This window comes from Cydia amplana, chromosome 5, assembly GCF_948474715.1.
Source record: "Cydia amplana chromosome 5, ilCydAmpl1.1, whole genome shotgun sequence".
Classification (NCBI taxonomy): domain Eukaryota; kingdom Metazoa; phylum Arthropoda; class Insecta; order Lepidoptera; family Tortricidae; genus Cydia; species Cydia amplana.
Window position 1 is genome coordinate 20,499,956 of NC_086073.1, and position 21,456 is coordinate 20,521,411.

The 21,456-nt window shown below is 38.1% G+C and overlaps 3 protein-coding genes and 1 long non-coding RNA gene across 4 annotated transcripts in view; 2 read left to right on the plus strand and 2 right to left on the minus strand.

Moving 5' to 3' along the window:
* Positions 1-21,456, minus strand: part of LOC134648366 (protein lifeguard 4-like) — a 357,077-nt gene that overhangs the window by 219,686 nt on the left and 115,935 nt on the right. The window lies entirely within an intron of this gene.
* The window catches only part of LOC134648320 (neuroligin-1-like), a 265,829-nt gene that overhangs the window by 51,527 nt on the left and 192,846 nt on the right, over positions 1-21,456 (plus strand). The gene's annotated exons all lie outside the window — the stretch shown is intronic.
* On the plus strand, positions 8,626-13,110 carry LOC134648153 (uncharacterized). The gene is made up of 2 exons (XM_063502632.1): positions 8,626-9,515; positions 12,362-13,110. Exons 1-2 carry the CDS (start codon positions 8,732-8,734, stop codon positions 12,373-12,375), a joined length of 798 nt encoding a protein of 265 aa, XP_063358702.1. The 5' UTR covers positions 8,626-8,731; the 3' UTR covers positions 12,376-13,110.
* On the minus strand, positions 16,490-16,734 carry LOC134648541 (uncharacterized). The gene is made up of 2 exons (XR_010096901.1): positions 16,609-16,734; positions 16,490-16,576 (listed from the first exon to the last, which is right to left on the minus strand). It is a non-coding gene; the product is annotated as an uncharacterized LOC134648541 (long non-coding RNA).

Consider the following 21,456-nt stretch of genomic DNA (forward strand, 5'->3'; position numbering starts at 1 on the left):
ACCATTAGGGTTTGCACGACGGATCCGAAATGTATGGGAATATCCGCGCATCCGGATCCAGATCCGGATAGTTCCATACATTTCGGATCCGGATTACAAACCCTAGTCACCATACATAAATAGAGTCAAAGACAGATAAATAATTTAGTGCGGAAAAACCAAGTTGAGGAACTATTGATAGAACTTATTAGCATTATTGTTGTGTCTTATTGTTAGCGTTTTTATCGCCTGTCATGTGTCACTTTCGTACTTTCGAATTGGTGAAGTTACTAGCAAAAGGCCTCAAGATTGCTACAGCCATATATATTAGATATAGAAACGGTATGGATCAGATATGTCAGTGTCAAACCAGTGTCAAAAGTGACGTTTTTGTTTCAAGAAACGTCATTTTTGACTCTAATATTTGACGTATCTTAAAGTTCGAACATGGCTTCATATTTTTTGGCAACCGTATTATGATCTAATAAAGCGCTACGATTTTGTAAATACTGCTGGCTGAACCCACTACACCTTAAATGGAAATCAACCTCAATATTCGCTTACTTCTTATAATAAAACAATATCGGTCCCTCTGAAGTTATTATAAAAGCTACGAGAATAACACCCAGTTTTAATAAAGGAGCTAGAAACTCGTTAACCCCGTCGCCTCCATTAACACTGAACTATTCCGGTACATTGTACCGGTACCGTTATACCGGTACCGGTACCGGTCGCCACAATGGCGCTCGTTGATGAGTTTAAAAGTTGTTGAGTTTCAATTGTTTTGTTGTCTTTGGACAATGGGTTTGTAATGTTGCAATGTTGAAAGAGTTTCAAGATTGGGAGTTTGCTTGCGGTTTTAGAGATTTAGTCAGCAATATAAATATAAAATGGTTTGTTTATTTGTTAGGAATAAAGTTTCATCACTACATAGTAGAAAACAAAGTCGCTTCCCGCTGTCTGTCTGTCTGTATGCTTAGATCTTTAAAGCTACGCAACGCATTTTGATGCAGTTTTAATATATAGAGTGATTCAAGAGGAAGGTTTATGTATAATTTGTTAACCCGTGCGATGCCGGGGCGGGTCGCTAGTAGTTTATAAAAGAAAGTGACTGTTGATGTTATCGGTTTTCTAGCCTGATTGGGACCCTGCGAAGCAGAAGGTCCCGGGTTCGAATCTTGGTAACAACATTTGTTTGTGTATGTTACTGTACAAAAGGCGAACTTAATGCCGTAAGGCATTCTCTACCAGTCAACCTTTAGGCAAAACAGAAAAGATTTCAAAATAAGCTGTGAATTCGGCCGCGTAGAAACTATCAAGGCGTGAATAAAAAATAAAAAATGCTTGTCCAGATATTATTACTACGTTCACTGAGGCATGGGGTCCAGTCAACTGTGAACGTGTTTAATATCTAGGTCGCTCCGATATATCTGAATCGCAGGCAGCGTCTGTAGTGATGTAATATACTTATACAGACGAAGCTCTAAGTATTTTACTATTATACACCCAAAAAAAAAATAGTTTGTTACTGAACTTCTGTACCAAGTGACCCATTTTCATTGCTCTTAAGCATACACCACATAAACATCCTGGTATAGGACCTCCAAATTGTAATTCCATCTCCGAAGCTACGTAAGTGCGCTTCTTTGTAGGCGGGCCGCGGGGGAAATAAGCCATTAGGGGCTTTATATAGGTATATACTTCAGTAGGTACCTTTAGGTAGGTACAGTCGCCATCAGATATATCGAAGCAGCCAAGGCGTTCACAATATCTGAACACGCACTCTAAAGCCAAGGCTTTAGAGTGCGCGTTCAGATATTGTGAACGCCTTGGCTGCTTCGATATATCTGATGGCGATATATCTGATGGCGTATTGTCAAGACAATAGAGGCGTGTTCAGATATTTGTGAGCGTCTTGACCGCTCCGATATATCTGATGGCGACTGTGCTGTGAAAATATACTAGAGTTGGAATAAGCCCTTTGCAGTGAAAAAGTGTGTAAATGTTTTTATGATGGGTTTTGCAACGATTAATATATTTTCTGATCTCAGCTTTGAGAAAATGTAACAATAAGTAGGCACCTACTTTTTACATTAATAAATATTTATTGTTAAATCAATCGTTGTTGTATATGTCGGAATCGTGGCCGTATCATACTATCAGGAGCACGTCAGGACCTTCAATCATGGATGGCGAGCCCTCGTCAATGAAATACGTTATTCAACTCACAGTTTTTACTGGATAAGATTGATTACAAATCATAGGACACGTTACACTTCTTATTCAAAGCAAACCAGTGGATTAGACCCAAGAACCGCCACAGACGTCATCTTCTTCAGTTCTTTCTCATTATGTTCTCATCTGAAGATTGATTGACAGCATAACTTCAACTGTTCTGGACTTCATTTGTTTTCGACAGCGCACTCTATGACGCCTTGGCGGAACTGCGCCGAACACCACTCAGGTACCTATACACCCTAGTTTGCTCTATTTGTCAAAGATTGCGTGATGAAACGCCTCTCAAAGGCGACAGATGGCACAATTCAGCCATACTCCGACATATATTTAAAGATTCATCCTTGGGTTTTATAGCAACGAGTTCACCGGGTACCTACTCAAATAAAAAAAAATGCTACGATTCGCTTTTAGTCTGCAATCAAATTCACATTAAATAATGCTTGAAATCTGTATTTTTAAACTCTCGCTTAAAAATACAATACAACTGTAATTATTCGCGCATAAAACTTCAAATAAAAACAACCAATTATATTTGTTAAGTTTCTCGCAAAGCCAGCTCGAAACAAACATGGAAATAATCATTTAACAAATTCAATTATAGTAACAGAAGCGACAGCGGGCTCAATTTGCCGGCGAACGCAATTTATTTGGCCTGTCCAGTTGATAATTAGTTTATCAAACTGTTCGCAGTTTCAGGTATTGTTGTAGCGGTGAACGGCGCGGCCACTTCGGAAACAAACGCGCGTAGTTCGCAATTTATGGATGGAAGTTGGGCGCTTGTAATTTCTACTGCTTTTCTAAATTGCTTTCATTTTGGCAGCGATTCTAGCCGCTGTAGTAGGTATTTGTAATATACCCACTCATAGACACCTGACTTTGATATTGACTTCGAGTCCGTACGTTAACATTTTGGTGTCTTTTTTTAAATTGTGTTACGGTATATAAGGGTGCAATGAGTTCAATCAGTTTAAACTGTATCCCTATACTTGCACTGTCATAAAACATTAAGGTTTATAACAGCCGGGCCATTAAAATACTACTAAAGTACCTACAGCCAGGGTTTTAGTTTGTCATAAACCATGCTGTAGTAGTGCATGCCTACTGTACCATGTACCTACACATTAATTATTTACGACCTTTGAATTTTCAAGAAATAAGCGCACACCCATCTTAAACCCGGCAACGCGCTAGCAATCCCTCTGGTGTCACAGGTGTCCGTAGGTGACGGTAATTGCGTATCATCTGGCGATTCGTCTGCTCGTTAACATCTTCATAAAAAATATGCATCTATGCGGCGATGCGAATGACAAGACAAATAACGTGAAGCAAAGAACTCGCTAATCATCTCCGTCGCTACTTACACGAACATCCAAGATTAAATGAAACAAGCGTTTTCTCAGCCAAACGCCAGTCTGTCTGTAACCTATTGTAGTTGTCCCCGGTATTGTCCGTGGTAGGCGGCCGGTCCGACTAATAAATTATTCCGACAGTCGCGGGAGTTATTTAGTTTCGCAATCGCTGCCAGCTCCCGCCGAACATGTGCGTTAGCGATGTACTTTCTTAGTGATGGGAAATAATACAAAGTTAAGGTACAACCGACAAAAGGTATTCTTTTAAATTATGACGATTTCTTCGCATCGCTACAAGTACATGCGGCCCACACCAATTTTGGTGTCTAGCCATAGTAGTTGCCGCTACCGAACGGACGCCTGCTCGCTCTTGCGCCACCTAGCGGTCATAGTCTGTCGTAATAGACGCGTTTTGTTAGAGAGTGAATCTTCTGTACCTAGTACTATTATTTATTCTGTGATAATTATAGCCAATGAGTGAACTTTTCGGCTTGGGTTGGTAGAGTGAAGGGCAGATGAAACAAATATGAGCAACACGAAATATTATTAATGACGAATTGGTAACGTAGCAACGAAATTAATTAGTCCTTCGAACCGGATTACACTCAGTTTAAGGAATACCGTCGTTAACACCTATAGTACCTATACTTATAGTATGAGAAGTGGGTACATAATACCAAAACCGGCCAAGTGCGAGTCGGACTCCGTACCATTACGCAAAAAACGGCAAAATACGAGTATCACGTTTGTTGAATGGGATGTCCCACTTAATATTTATTTTATTCTATTTTTACTATTTATTGTTATAGCGGCAACAGAAAGACATCATCTGTGAAATTTTTAACTGTCTAGCTATCACGGTTCATGAGATACAGCCTGGTGACAGACAGCCAGACGGACAGACAGACGGACAGACGGACGGACAGACAGACAGACAGACAGAAAGACAGACAGACAGACAGACGGACCGACAGACGGATAGACATACGGACAGACAGACGGACAGACAGACGGACAGACAGACGGACAGACAGGCGGACAGACAGACAGACGGACAGACAGACGGACAGACAGACGGACAGACGGACTGCCAGACGGACAGACAGACGGACAGACAGACGGACAGACAGACGGACAGACAGATGGTCAGACAGACGGTCAGACAGACAGACGGACAGACATACTGACAGACAGATAGGGTCCCGTTTTTACCCTTTGGGTACGGAACCCTAAAAACTAAAATTGAGCGTTTAAATAGTCGGAAAGGGACAAACAACCGCAACTTTTATAATGAGTGACGTGTTTAGCCGCCTCGGTGAACTCGTAGCATAGGGCGGTATTCAAGATAATTTACTGAGAACTTGTCATAACATATTAAATTATGATTATAAATACATATCAATTTTATAATAATAATTCTCTAAGAAAATTATATTCTTTGTGAATGAATAAAAATGGCTTCATCTTTAATACAATGTAATTTCATTAAAACAGATGGCTTATTGGAAATGAATTTATAGAAGTAAAAATTGCTATTAAACTGCTACCTACTGCTGTTTTAGTGACATTTCATATGAATAATTCTCAATAAACAATGTCAAATAGCGCCTGGTCGCGTGCTGTGCTCGCGTGCGACAGGTGTCTCCGGAGCATTAACTTGTATGCGGCGAAAGCATGACTGCTTAATGCTCGTTCAGGTTAGTATAGCGTGATACTATAATTACGTATTTTTTTTTTGTTAAAACCTTTTTTTTTAAATATATAAGTAAGTAACTGTTTTTTATTCGATTTAAAGTCAGTGTTTTGACTTATATTATAATATCATTCATATTTCATTTCAGTTTAAGAATCTAAAGAAACACGGAGTTTCTTAGATTGTTTTTGTTTTCTTACATGTGACTCTTTAAAAGTGAGCGGCAGTTGTATTGAACGCTAATAAAATATTTTGCAGTAGAACTCCTGATAAAACAAAAGCAAATTATTATGCGTCTACACAACACATTTTGTATCAACTCTTGTTTTACAACCGAAGTTTACTGCCACTAAGCCACGGCGGTTACAATTGGTGCCGTGACCACGATTCTACATGAACTCAAATAAAACGCAGTGACCTTTCTCCTTGATTGAGGGCACATAGTTTTGCTTTATATCCCAAAAACTAATTTAAAAGTTGCTTGTACTTTAACAATTCAGCCACGATATGTAATTTACGAGAAGCCGTATCTCATATTTTTAATAAATTATAAATATTCAACCGGAATTTAAAAATTTGCTGCTGTTAGATAGTGTGACAATTAATATGATATAAAATAAAGGACAATGACGCACGATATCAGTACGGATATGATGGTCGTTCTTGTCTACGTGACAGCGTGATAAAACGGTGTCCGTCACTTTCTTTCCCACGGTGTTAAACAGTGACAGTTATTTTATCACGTGGATAAAGATGGATAAAGCTATCCATAATAGGCTGGCTGAAATGGTTTAATTTTAAACCATACCTATTACCTACCGTCCACCAATTAATTTTAATTTGTCACAATAAATAACTGAATGCTCCCATTTCGTATGTTTTTGTGTAACTTGTTAAAGCTTCTGAAAGGTTTTGGATGAATAAATGATCGTAAATAATGAATTTAATTTCAGTTTTTGACATGAAATTGTTCATTGCAACAACATCAAGTTTTAAATGGAATTGAATAAACGAATGTTTCCGTTTGAACTGTAGCTACCGCAATAAGCTCTTGTGGGAACCTCATTTTAAATTATGTTGTTTAATTATTATTACAAAGCGACAGTAAAATAAATTGCCAGTTGAATTTTACTGGCAAATACAAATACACGTCAGATTTTTAGGATTGCTTTTATAATAATCCCGACATTCTTTCATCTGTACACACAATTTTAAACTCCGATACTCGGGAACAACTTCGAAAGAAATAATAAGCACATAAACAAAATATTCAAAGAAACAGAAGTAGGAGAAAAGCAATCTTACGCTCGATGCGAGTGCAGCCTCGAGAAGTGCCCTCCGGGGCGTCGTGAGTCTTCCCTCCGTAAGCTGGACGCTAACAAAATACCCTCCGAGAATTTCGAGTTTTAGGTACACATTTTAGGTACACATTTATGATAGGTCCCGTTTGGATTCAGAATACACCAGCATTACTATTGCAGTATTGCAGCGTTACATTACGGCTGTCTCTAATGTTATCAATGTTTATGATCGGATTTTTGATATTTGTGGCACCAATGCAACTTCATTCTTAAACTTCAAAAATTAAATTTTATCGAGAAATTAATATGCCTCCGTAAGCTGGCCGCTAACAAAATACCCTGCCGAGAATTTCGAGTTTTAGGTACACTTTATAATACCGTTTAGATTTAGAATTCATCAGCATTACTGCTGTAGTATTGCAGCGCGACATTACTGCTATTTGCATTGCTGTCCCTAATTGTCAAATCAATGTTTCTGATCGGATTTTTGACATTTGTGGCACTAATGCAGCCTACTTCATTCTTAAAATTCTAAAATGTAATTTTATCGAGTACTTAATTAATATTAAATTTCACATTTGCGGTAGTAATAATGTAGTCGACAGCATTACTTAAGCAGTATTAATTGCTGCCGTAAGCATTGTTGCCGCAAATGTCAAATATCCGGGCAGCAACATCGGCTTTCACACTTGCGGCAGTAATGTTGCGCTGCAATACCGCAGCAGTAAAGCTCGTGTAATCTAAATCCGAACGGTACCTTTACATAATGCCCTGCGGAGGATTCCAAGTTTTACACTTCGCCTTCGGTCTCGTTTAGAGTGAATATTGATTAGAGGAAAAGAAAATATTTATTAGTAACATCGTTACAAGTCGGTTTGTAAATTTACATTTAAAGAGTTATAGGAGTAATTAACACATCATTATTAGTGTATAAAGAGGCTGTTTGGTATACAGCCGCTTTTTCATCTTAGGATTACGGAACAGTTGTGTAGTGTTGAGAAAAAGGGAAGCGAAACTTGCGATTGAAACACGTAACGAAACCGAAAGAAACATTGCAGTTGATCGTGTCTTTAATTAAGTATCCAGAACATCCAGAATCATTATAAAATTTTAGGTTCATATTTTTAATGTAGCAATTTAAAAGGCAATTTATTAACTACTAAGAACAACACAAAAAAGTTAAAGCAATGAAGTGAAACCTAACCTGTGACGTCGTAATGAATAATGTATGTGAGTTTACATGAGACCCTTTTTATAAGTTTTTACTTATAGTACCTACATTGGAAGCACAAAAACAAGTATTTCCAATGTATTTTCGTAAATTTGGCTTCATTATTGATACGAAACAATCTACATTTTAAGTGTTTTCGAGAACCAAAGGAGCCAATTTAAACTGATTGATATCAAGTAAATTGTACAAGTATGAAAGCTCCGATATTACCTAGTCCAATGTATTACATATTCCTTCTAGAGTATCGTGATTTAGATATGCAAAGGCCATCGCCAGCAATGATAGCAGTTTGCTCGGTGGGAATACTGAGTAGAACATTCCTGTAGGCACTATTAGGCACCTATAATATTCTTATTGACAATATGGTATGGATAAAGAGGTATTGTATTATCATTTTAGATATTATATTAAAATTAGGGTTAGTAAAAGAGGGAGTTGGAAAGGGCAGACCTCGGCGGACTTTCTCTGATCAGATCGGAGAAATCCTGAAGAAAGGCCAGGTCAAGACCACCCTAAACCGGCGAGCGTGTATGAGGAATGTTATTAAAAGTAACGCAAGAGAAAGTGGTATGTCAGGATCGTAGCAAGTGGAAATATGTATGTATGTATATTTTAAAATAGAACTTTTTGAGTGCAGGTAGTACAATAAACAGCAAGTAGCTTATCAGACTATGCGTAAAAAGTTTCTCTCTATTCTAGTCTAGATAGTTTAACAAAATGAGAAATGTCTCTATACAGAAAAATTAAACTGTTGCAGATAACTTTGAACGTTAAATGTCGCGATAGGTAGTGTTAGGTTAGTTCTATTTGTCTCTTTCGCTCTTGTACCGATAGGCTAATCAGTGCATTAAATGGTTACAACGCGAGCGCACGTCTTTCATTTATCACAGTGGCGACGTCCGGATTTTTTTTAAGTACTCACGCGATATAGACGATAATAATGAATTCGACGATCGGAAATTTACCTGTTTTTGAAATTGGAAACGACTGGAAGGTGTTTAAGGAAAGATTAAGCATCTGGCTCAGTGCAAACCAAATAATTAAAACAGAAACGGGGGTCGATCGTCAACGCGCCGTGTTGCTAAGTGCACTCAACGAGTCCGCGTATAAATTGGTACGCGAACTAATTTCACCGAAGACGCCGGAAGAGCTGTCTTATGAAGAAATTGTGAAAGAGGTGGACAAACATTTACTGCCGAAAAAGTCGCTTTTTGCAGAAAGGCACAATTTCCACAGGGCCATTCAACAAGAGGACGAAGATTTAACACAGTGGGCTGCAAGAGTTCGTCAGTTAGCATCCGATTGCAAATTTGGTTCGTTATTGGATAGCATGCTGCGTGATCGGTTCGTATTGGGCATGCAGGCGGGACCCGTGCGGGACCGATTGTTCACAGAAGATGCAGATACCCTCACGCTAGGACGAGCGCTAGAAATCGCCGTATCGTTGCATAGCGCGAGGACCGCCGCGCGCCAGTCGGCCGCGCCTAGCAACAGCAATAAGCTCACGGAGTCGGTCGAGGTGTTCAAAGTTTCAAAAGGATCATCGTCTAATAGTGGTGTGGAATGTGAAGTGTGCGGGTACAGTAATCATACGGTCGATAAATGTCGGTTCAAAGGTTACAAGTGCAAAAGCTGTGGCAATAAAGGCCACCTAAAACGTATGTGCAAGCGTAGGAAACGTGTAAACATGCTGCATTCTATCGATGAGAGTAACGATGATGATGGTAAGAATGAGTCCATTTGTTATTCTGGTCGTATTTGTAGCCTACGTAGCCATCATGGTGAGGAGATGACTTTGTCCGTTGAGGTAGGTGGGCAAAATATTACATTTTTGGTCGACTGTGGTTCAGGAGTCACAACCCTTCCGCTGCATGTGTATAACCGATATTTTCCAAATGTTCCCTTAGCTCCGCCCGGAACAAGACTTATATGCTATTCTGAAAATATATTGGATACGGTAGGAGTTATGCGAACAACGGTAAGGTACGAAGGTGAAAGTAACTATATAAATATATATGTTGTGAGGACGGGTGCTTCAGCTTTGCTTGGAAGAGATTTCTTTGCATCATTCCACTTACAGATATCTAAAGTAAACTCTTGCGAGTCTTACGATAGCCAGACAGAAATGGATTTTTATACGGTTAAATATCCAAAACTTTTTAGTTCCGGTTTAGGCTGTTTAAATAAATTCAAAGTAAAGCTATCATTGAAACCTAACAGTCAACCAATTTTTTTCCGAGCTCGTACAGTTCCGTTTGCATTGAGGGACAAAGTGGAAAGGGAAATTGATAGGTTAGTTGAAACGGGAGTACTTCAACCGGTCGACCATTCCGAATATGCTAGTCCTATAGTTCCTATTTTGAAGCATTCCGGCGAAATTAGGTTATGCGCGGATTATTCAGTAACCCTTAACAAAGTGCTTCAAATAGAAAAATATCCATTGCCTAAAACAGGGGAGCTTTTTGCTAAGTTACACGGCGGGCAACAGTTTTCTCAGTTAGATTTAAGTCAAGCATACTTGCAACTGAGTTTGGATGAAGATTCTCAGTTACTAACGACAATAAATACCCATAAAGGCTTGTTCAAATTTACCCGTCTCGTTTTTGGATTATCAAATGCCCCGGCAATATTCCAAAAAACGATGGAAAGTTTATTGCAGGGTATTGAAGGAGTGTTGTGTTTGTTAGATGATGTTTTGGTGACAGGGGAAACAAAAGAACAGCATTGCAGGAGGTTAGAACAAGTTTTTAGTCGTTTACAAGAGGCAGGGTTAGTGCTAAACAGGGATAAATGTCATCTGTTTAAAGACTCTGTAACTTACTTAGGTTTTGTTATCGACAAACATGGCATTCATAAATGCCGTAATAAAATTGAGGCAATGGTTTCCACAAAAGCACCTACAAACGTGAACGAACTAAGGTCATTCCTAGGGCTAGTGAATTACTACCGAGTGTTTGTACCTAACGCCGCATCGATTTTGGGACCACTGAACCGGTTGTTGCAGAAAGGGGTAAAATGGGAATGGACTACAGAACATGATAACGTTTTTTCGAAAATTAAGGAAGAACTCGTATCAGAAAGGGTGTTAACGCATTTTAACCCTAATTCAAAATTGGTTCTGAGTATTGACGCGTCCCCTTGGGGCCTAGGTGTTGTCTTAGGTCAACTAGAGCAGGGGGTTGAACGGCCCATTGCTTATGCCTCGAGGTCTTTAAATAGCGCAGAACGTAATTATAGTCAGATGGAGAAAGAGGCTACAGCTATAATTTTTGGTATAAGACGGTTTCACCAATATTTATATGGGTTGGAAGTGCCTTTCATTCTCCGTACTGACCATAAACCCTTAATGTACATTTTCCATCCGCACAAAGGGGTTCCAGAAGTCTCCGCAAACCGACTTCAGCGGTACGCTTTATTCTTAAACAGTTATAACTACGAAATAGAATACGTTGCAAGCGCAAATAACTGTGCAGATTTTTTAAGTCGCGCAACAGCTGTTAATAAGTCGGGTGCTGATAAGGAGATTACGTCATCCAGTATTCGACCGCCGCCGGACCACAGATCGCACGCGTCGCCCCCGCTAGATCGAGCAACCTACGTTAATTTTGTAACGGACGGTGACCTACCTGTTACCATGACTGATTTAGTAAACGCGACCAAAACCGATAAATGTTTAGATATCGTGAAAAAATTTATAATTTCTGGCTGGCCCAAAAAAATAGTTAACCCGGAAATGCAACCATACTTTAACTGCAGATTCGATCTTGTTTTGGAAAAAGAGGTGGTTATGCGAGGGCACAAAATCGTTATACCTAAATTGTTGCAATCAAAAGTACTAGACGAGTTACACAGAAGTCATTTAGGTATAAATAAAACAAAGTCAGAGGCTCGCTCGCGGTTTTGGTGGCCAAACATAGATCGCGACATTGAATTAAGAGTAGGCAGTTGCATGGTATGTATTCAATGTAAACCGACTCCGCCGCGTGCACCGTTAACAGTATGGAAGTACCCGACCGAAGCATGGTACAGAGTCCATTTAGATTTTTTTGGACCCATACAAAATACAATGTTTTTCATATTGGTGGACGCATTTTCAAAATGGGTCGAATGTTTCCCTTTAACTAGCAACTATTCCAGTGCTACGGTGATAACAAAACTTGAAGAAGTTATGTCTCGTTTTGGTATAATGCACACTCTAGTGACCGATAATGGTACATCTTTCACATCTAAAGCATTTAAAGATTTTTGCAAATTAAACGGCATAACGCACATTACTTCTCCAACTTATTCACCGTCAAGTAATGGACAAGTGGAAATTTATGTTAAAATGCTTAAAAAACACATTAAGGGGTTGCTTATGGAGGGAAAAACAATGAGGGAAATTACTAATGAGCGGTTACAAGAATTTTTGTTCAGATATCGGAATAGCAAACATGCAACAACGGACAAGTCACCTGCCGAACTAATGATCGGCCGCCCGCTACGTAACCGGTTTGATTTATTGCTAGTAAACAATGATGCACCATCCTCACTCTCAACGGATTTGCAAAGTAATGTGAACTCTAAACAGTATTTGCAGGCTAAATATTATAAGGGAAACCGAAATGTAGAATTTGAGATTAACGAACATGTACTTACAAAAATGATTAGTAAAAATAAGTGGTTAAAAGGTATTGTTAAAAATAAGTTAGGCCGATGTTTATACGAAATATACTTACCGGATATGGATCAACTTGTAAAGAAACATAAGAATCAGATATATAAATACAAAGGGTACACCGGAACCCCAACTAATGGGTTGAACGAAGATACGGAAGACAGAAGTTTCAATTGGGCGATGCTGCCTTTCCCTTCGGATCAGAGATTGGGAGGAGAGGAAGAAGAGGAGTGGATGGAAGCCGATTCCGATCCGGTAGAAACCACCACGGCTGGGCAAAGCGGTCAAAACGTGCCAACGGCAGCACCGCAGATGCCGCGCGTTTCAGACGCTGCGCACATACAGTCATCGTTGGGCACTACTGTTGCTCCATCTCCGCTACCATCACCAACCGTACCCATCGCCCCGGCGGAACCACCGTCATCGAACGTGCCAATCGCGCAACAGGAGTCGACGTCTACGCGCCAGCCAGACGGCTCTGCCGATGCCGCCGCGACAGCAGGCAGTGAGGGCGTTCGGAACGCTCGACTTAGGAATATACCTCGCGTTCATTATAAGTAGTATTAAGGATTTATGGTGGAGGGATGTTAGGTTAGTTCTATTTGTCTCTTTCGCTCTTGTACCGATAGGCTAATCAGTGCATTAAATGGTTACAACGCGAGCGCACGTCTTTCATTTATCACAGGTAGCTATACTCGTATCTCTATTTGGAAAAATATTCGAGAGCGGCAAATACTTTTGGCGCGTAGTTTCATATGCTGCTACTGATGCTGACTGTAATTTAACTTATATATTAGACATTAAAGCAAAATAATACAAAATGACCGAAAGCCATATTTCAAAATACCACGTTTGCCAAAACCCTGTAAAAGCTGACAAGCTACAAATGCGGCACACCTTCACGCAAATCTGGCGTGTAGCAAAAAGTCCCCGATGGGACTGCCCTTTCCCGGTCGCCCTACAAGTTTTGCCGCATTAAAACCCAGTCACCGGTCCTAATGGTCCGTAGAATTAGGCTATTTTATAGCTATAGCCTTCTTTGTTCTATAGCTAAATATAGTCTCAGTAATCCTCCGCGTAGAAGTGACTAAAAAGTTCTGCAGGTTGGTTCAAAAATACGATGACAAAGACTTTTAAGGATGACTCACTCTAGACCGGGCCCGGCCCCGGCCGATGTGTCCAACATGTCATTTTTTATGACGGCTGATCGGTGATTACGCTATAAAACGAAGCGCCGAAAGTTCCAGCCCGGCCCGGGCCGGTCTAGCGTGAGTCATCCTTAAAACAGATAAATTGTGGCTACTCCTAAATATCTTTTAAATATACACGTGTCACCTCTAATACAGAGCTTCTAACATGAAAAGAGTAAACATTCTACTCAGAAGCACAAAAATTCAAGCTCTTTTGAACAGCCATTATAACGCTTTGTGTTCAGGTAAACTCATACGTCACACTCACGGCTTTCCACGCGTCATGGCGTATTGTGAAATGTGCAAATGAATATTATATTTGTTTACAAATGGGACAATACCGGAATTAAGTGAGATGAGGGAAAAGAGAAATATTACGAATTTGCGCGCGTGGAAAATTAAACTTAGCAGTTCGGGTGTTCAATTCTTGGGCCAGCTCTCATGTATCAACCTAAACCTATATACAACATACTTACCTACAGATGAGATACAATACGCCCAAACGTCGATGTAGCCCAATGTTATATAACAAATACTATAATATCAGTATTCAAACATTTTCGCTATAAGGATAGGTTTGAACGCTTATTTTAGTAGTTTGACTGTGATTACGAGTACCTATAACCCTTTTAATTTATTATATAAAAGGTATACGGCCGTAAGCTATTGCTTTTATGTCGGCGTAAAGTCGTAAAGTTATGCCTAAAACTTAGGCACAAGTCTGCGTCTAATGCACGGAGATTAACTGGCTAAACGTGTTAGATTCATTGTTGGCAATGACTTGAGTTTTTGGAAGGCTTAGTTTTAAGACTACCCAAATGTGTAGACTTCACAGCTTAAAACGAAACTACATTTATTTCTCGTACAGTCGACGTCAAAGAGAAATTTACAGCCAAAGTAACAAAAAAATGTTTACACGACCTAAATGCTACGAGATACCTAAATGTTACGAGATACCTAAATGACCGAAATGCTCGTATGACAATAAAGTCGTGTACAAAATTTTTTGTAACGTTAGTCGTAAAGATCTCTTTGACGTCGACTGTACATAGGAAGAAATATATTTTTTGACCAAAAACACCCCAGAAAGACAAACAATTCAACATACCTCTAAAATACAGAAAAACCTTAAAAGTAGGTATTTTAAAACTTCCGAGTTCATTAAAAGACTCATAATAGACTCTAATTTCTACCAACTCTAGCCAGTTCCCGAGTTAATGGTTTTCAGATACCTACTGCAGCTAAGGTGGAACATGCCCACATTGGCCACGTCCAAGAACTTTGGGAAAAGTTATTATCTTCATTAGACTCCATTTAATTTAATTTTACACAACTTTTAGAACTACTTTTTCGCGTAACTTTCTGTAATTAATTTTAAATGTAATGGCTGATTCACTATTAAAGTTAGTCTTCTGGTTTTAAAGAAAAAAATTCTTTGAAGTGTCCCTTTAGAGGAAATGGCAGATTGTCATATCTAAACACCATTTTACTGCTGCTCGACGCAACGTTGGCGTGCGCAGCGACGTCATTTTCCATAGCGCTTCCTAGACGCCGACGCTCAAAAGACGCTAATGTGGGGTGGCTCTAAGTAATGTAGCCTTTATTGAGCTAGTGTGGTGCACTATAGGTTCTTTAATATCGTCTATTTCTGTAGGATATTGTTGATGCAGTCCTTTTGTATGGTGCCCGGCTTTCCAGCAGCTACGTGACACGATAAATTAAAGAGTTACGTCTCCCAGGAGATCCCGTTAATCCGAAAGGGCTGTTATGCTTCCTTTGGAACCTTGTCTCTGAGTGGTGATGAATGGGCAGATGTAGCGTGTTTACTTTGCTTTAGAGAGAAAAATTAGATACTAGCGACCCGTCCCGGTTTCGCACGGGTAGTGCAACCAATTTACACAAAACCTATACATCTATATCTTCCTCAACAGTATCTGTATTGACAAGAGAAAACCGTATGAAAATGATTATTTGTGATGTTTTTGAGTTTACGCGAACATACAAACAGCAGACGCGGCGGGGGATTTTTGTTTCATAAAAATGTAGTGATTTAGCTTAAAATTTATTGAAAGATGACTGATACCATTCATAAAAAGTTGTCAAATAAGTACCCTATACTTGTGACCTTGTTTTCTTTATTTACTTCCATATCGCACATAAAACGGGATATATATGTCTCCGTCGTCCATGAACCCTCGTCTCCCCGCGGATTACGAACACAATTATGGCCGTCGAGTTTTCCTTAGATAACTGTAATTTTATCCTTGGCTTCAATATTGGAAATTTTTCTTGAAAAATTATACCGTTTCCTCGCCTTTTTACTTTTATCTTTTCAATATATAAACCTTTTCTCCAATATGCTCGGAAATGTTCACCTTATTGTAGCAAAAATAGAACGGAAATCCTTATTGTCAAACTCAAATTTAAAAAAATCTGACTATCGCTGTCCTGTTCTAGCGGACGGGAAGTAAAAAAACAATACAGTAATAACTTATTACTGTAGTGTTTTTTACTTTTTAAAAATAAAAAACACAAACAGCCAATTATTGTAGCCGCCGGCCGCGTCTACACGAACCGATCAGCTATCATTTCAAGCTATAGGATAGAGTGAGATAGTATGATAAACGATCTTACATGTCTCGTTCTTACAAGACCGTCGTGCTCGTGTATGATCGTGCGAATACTGCTTAATAAAATCAAAGATTATTTTTATATATTTTTAAGGATCTCATCCGTGTTCATATAGCTTATATTGCACAATTATTATTTTATATTGCACAATTATATAAATTGAACGAATATTTAATGGTACTGAATGGCACAATAAGTTTGTGCCTTTAAATTTTAAAAAATAATTAAAGAGGGAAATTGTTTTTGAAATTTTTGATGTGAAGGTTCGATTCGAGTGATGCTAGATGCTTAAATATTTATTATTTTACTGTATTTCCTCGCATGTTTGGAGAAAAGCACTATATATGCCTCGGCAGGAATAGCAATTCGTGGATTCGTCTTCTTTGTCGGACTCCGCTTCGCGTCGTCCGACAAAATCGAAACTCATCCACGAATTGCCCTTTCCCGGCCTCTGCAATAATGTACTATTTCTGGTTGTCCACACATCTAACGAACAACAAATATTTATTTTTATATTTCTATGTCACTACACCTTATATAACAAAGTCCCCCGCCGCGTCTGTCTGATTGTGTCTATGTATGTGCGCGATAAACTTGAAAACTACTGAACGGATTGTCATGCGATTTTCACCTATCAATGGAGTGATTATTGAGGAAGGTTTAAGTTATAATTTGTTAAGATTTTGTGTAACCCGTGCGAAGGGCTGGTCGCTAGTTTACTATACCTATAAAAAATTCCATACTTATAATACTTTGGACAAATGCTAAATGTTCCGACAATTGGACAATAGCTTTTCAAAATTAGGTAGGTATTGTATAACAAATGAATGCTTATTCATCTATAAAATATCTCCCATTATTCCAAGAAAAGGCTATTAAGACCATCTCCATCCCATTGAACTCAGAACAGACGACATTTTCCAAAAGTTGGTATTGTAAAATGTAAATTTGATTAATAAATAAAATGTCGGAATCGCGGGTGTCCAAATACCGGCTCATTTACCCTTTGTTAACTGGGATTCGGTTTGTTAATGATAATTCAATTATTAAACACCTAGAGAATATTCAGTTATAGTAAGGTTGGTTGAACGATAATTATTGAAGTTTGTACCTAAAAGTATAAAATATATAAAAATAATAATAAGCTGATGCTAGAAGGGGTAAGGGTCACATGACTAATTCGTGACGTTTTTGTTTGAAGAAACAGGTCAGATCCATATCGTATCGAGATCAAATGTTTGACGTTCATTAAAATTTGAATTAGGCCGCAAAATATTTGATATTCAAATATTGAAAAAGCAAATGTCGAAGCACGAACTACAGAATTATTAATCATTTTTTGTACTCCCGTACCTTTATTTGTCATTTAAAGGGTCGTGCACACACCTTTAAAACGCTATCTTATAGTTGTCAAGACAAGTCTTTAGTCTATGCCCCAAAAAAGAATGTGTGCATACACGCACTATCTTTTTGGCGATTTTACAATACTTTGTGTAATGACCACTTAAAAAATATTGAATGAAATACAGTGTTGCCAACCTTATTTTAAATGTCATCTCTGACAAATAAGTGAACCATAGACATGTTCTTTTTTTAATTTCATTCATTCATTCATTCTTTTCCCGCCCGTACCCTCCATTTTTGCTACTTCTTGAATTAAAAATATTTGTTAAATTTTCAATTTTATTTCAAAGTAAGTGCTTGGTCGTAGAAAAAGTATTGTATGCAACGTTGTTTAACTGAGTCAAAAAATACTTGTGGCGTCTTTATTAACAATTTTCGGCTTCGCCTAAAATTGTTACTCACGCCACTCGCTTTTTTTGACCTCTCTTAAACAACGGTTGCATAAAATACTATTTATCGTGTCCAAATTTTATACTTTTTATCAAAGAATTCCAACATTTCGAACTATTTGCATAAAAACAAGCATTTACGGAAAATCGGGGGCCAAATCGAACTTATATTTTGATATCAAAATGACGTCATTTTGATATCGTTGGCGCATGTATTCCGCTCGTACTTGTTCGTACATGTATTGGCGAGAGCGAGACACACGGGAGAATGATAGCAAAATGATATCATTTTTACATCGGAATGTAAGTTCGGATTGGCCTCTGGAACCAATAATTGCAAACATCATCTCATTTATTGAATATCTGTAATATTCGAAGTATTCCGGAGCCTAATTAGCCATAACGCAGTAATTGGTTCCGTACGTAATGAGATGCCGGTGGTAAAAACTTAATTGAGTTGGTCGGCGATTATTTTTAATTTGCGATGAAAATAATGACAATGAACCTAGTTCGCGTATCTACCGGTTGTGGCCTGTTACTGGACCAAAAATTTAAACTCTGGACTGTACTTCTACAATCTATGTTGTAATTATTTATTACTAGAACGTGGCAATGCTGCCAGCCTTGCAGCATGGCGTTTGTACCGTATCTATCTAATATGTACCTTTAAACGAGCAATTCTTGTATATTTATTTATTTATATACATACATTTCGGAGATCTCAAAAACGGCTCTAACGATTTCGATGAAATTTGCTATATGGGAATTTTAGGGGGTGAAAATCGATCTAGCTAGGTGTTATCTCTGGAAAAACGCGCATTTATTTGTTTTGATATGTTTTCCGAGCAAAGCTCGGTCTCCCAGATATTAATTTGTTTAACAATGTTATATGACGTGTGTGTGTGTGTAGCTATTCCTAGCTACATAGTAGTGAAGTAGTATAAGACATATGACTCCTATGACTCATACACACATTACACACACGTGCCGCTCTCTCGAGGAGTGTTATGTTTCTTTGTTGTGTGGTAACTCTACACTTCACGATAAGCAGCTAATGTTGACAACCGTGTAGCTAGAAATACTCGCAAACTATTTGTTTTGTTCAAATAAGGAAAAGGAGAGCTTTATTTACTTCCTAATAAATTCGAAGAAAATAATATATAAAATTTTATAAATAACTAGTTTCTGCTTGCGACTTCATCTGCTTGGAATGAAGATGATGATTGATAAAGTGGAGTCCAGACGAGACAATTTTTCGCCAATCTGATGAAATTGTCCGATCGAATCAGGCCGTGCTGACGCAAACGCCAATTTGATTCCCCGACTACATCAGCAGGTGCGGACACAAAAATGCCAATTTTCGAAGTTAGTATCTATGGAAAGCAAATTGGTGATTAAATTGTGTACGTGTGGACGCTAGATGAGATTGGCGCCAATTATTTTCCTGATATAAATACACAACAGACATAAATACATAGTAACTTTCGCATTTATAATATTAGTCGGGGTCATTCTCAAATTATACGGCTGCGGTCAGCCTCAACTCCGTCAAACCTTTTTCATACATTTAGTATGATTTGACGGAGTTTAGCTGGGCTGGAGGCATAAATCAGGAGAATGAGCCGATAATGGATGTTTTTTTCAGACCACCCGTATTTATATCTGGGCTGATTTCTAAATTGTTTTAAAATGGTTTATTTTGATTTTTTATATACCACGCCGGTGGCAAACAAGCATACAGACCGCCTGATGGTAAGCAGTCACCGTAGCCTATGGACGCCTGCAACACCAGAGGTGTTACATGCGCGTTGCCGGCCTTTTAAAACCTGTACACACCTTTTTTGTATAATTTTTGATTAAACAATAAAAACTTATTTCACGATATTTTTAAGATTATTGATTCTAAAGATTCTAAAGTAAAGATAAATTTTGCTTTGGAGATCGCTTCCCGAAGGTGTATCGAAATAAGTTATAGGATTACTAGTAGATGTCTATATATTGGGGCACCTGTATGCCCAGTTGCCCACACAGGAAAAGTTCTTGAACCAAAGAATAATATTTGTTTCAAGATCTTTTCGATGTAAGGAAACTCGAAAATGTCTTCGTCCAAGAAATAAAATGTCTTGTATTTATATAGATCATGAGCTAAAGAAGACTTTCTTGTAGGTATCAAATAACAAAGTTTAAAATAGAAAAGATCAATTTTGATTCAATAAGTAAGTATCTATATCTTGAACCAGTAATAAAATTCTTGTCAGAAGACATTAAATCTTGAATTTTGAAAATGTAACATTCTTTAACTGTTTTAATGAGGTTATTTTAGTCGTAGGTATGTTTATCATATTAGGTAAGTATCAGTTGTAACATATCCTGGTTCTTGTTTAAAAAAAAACAGTACAAGTACATAACACAGAGAATACAGTAAATGTGTACAAAGGCGAACTTATCCCGTTAAAGGATCTCTTCCAGCTAACCTTTAAGTAACTGAGAGATACAACAGTCTGTGCAAATGCGACAATATTTTTGCCGACGAAGCTGAAGATTGTAAATTCGAATACGAGGCGGATTATAAAACTTTGTTTTTCTCAAGATATAATTTCCTTTGAAGTCTCTGTATTTGTACTAATTTTAGACTCGCTGTCTTCCACATTTCTAACCAGTTACCAGTCCAAATAAATCTAACATTAACAATTCAAGTCTCAAAGCCGAATTACCATTTCCCGGAACCAAATCAAGCAAACAGGAGAGACTGATAACTATTCAAAAATTTCAACCGGCAAAATTAAAATGCAAATCTAGAAAGATTGGCCCAATATTTGATTTGAAACGGAGGCCCAAGGGCTCTTAGGGCTACAGTCGTTGCTTCTGTATTATTTTATTGAATTGGATTTTATTTAATTATAAATTATAAATTGTTATTATTGAACGTATTGAAAATATATTGATACATCTTTATGGATAGATAATATATATTTTTTTAGGAAATAATATGTTTATGAATGTATATTGACGATATGTTTAACAATACCTTGTAGGTAGTAACAATTGAAAAACAAAATAAAAATTCCAGTTACCAAAAACACAATTATTTTTTTGGAAAGTGCAACTAGATTTTTGTTGCTTTTACGATAATAGGTATCGTAAAAGCAAGCAGTTTTACTATCTGTATTTAAAATCCCGTATCTGAAAGTATTAATATTGACCTCTACCGAACGACCCTTTCCCAACATTCCACAACATCTCACTTCCCTAAACATACATGTACAGATGAAGTATTCAAGACTCCGTCCTCATTACTTCATCAGCCGCCATTAATTTGCGAGTGTACACGCGGCTACTGTAGCTACCAAAGACACGAATAATAAAGACTATTAAACTTTAGAAAGTGATGTTC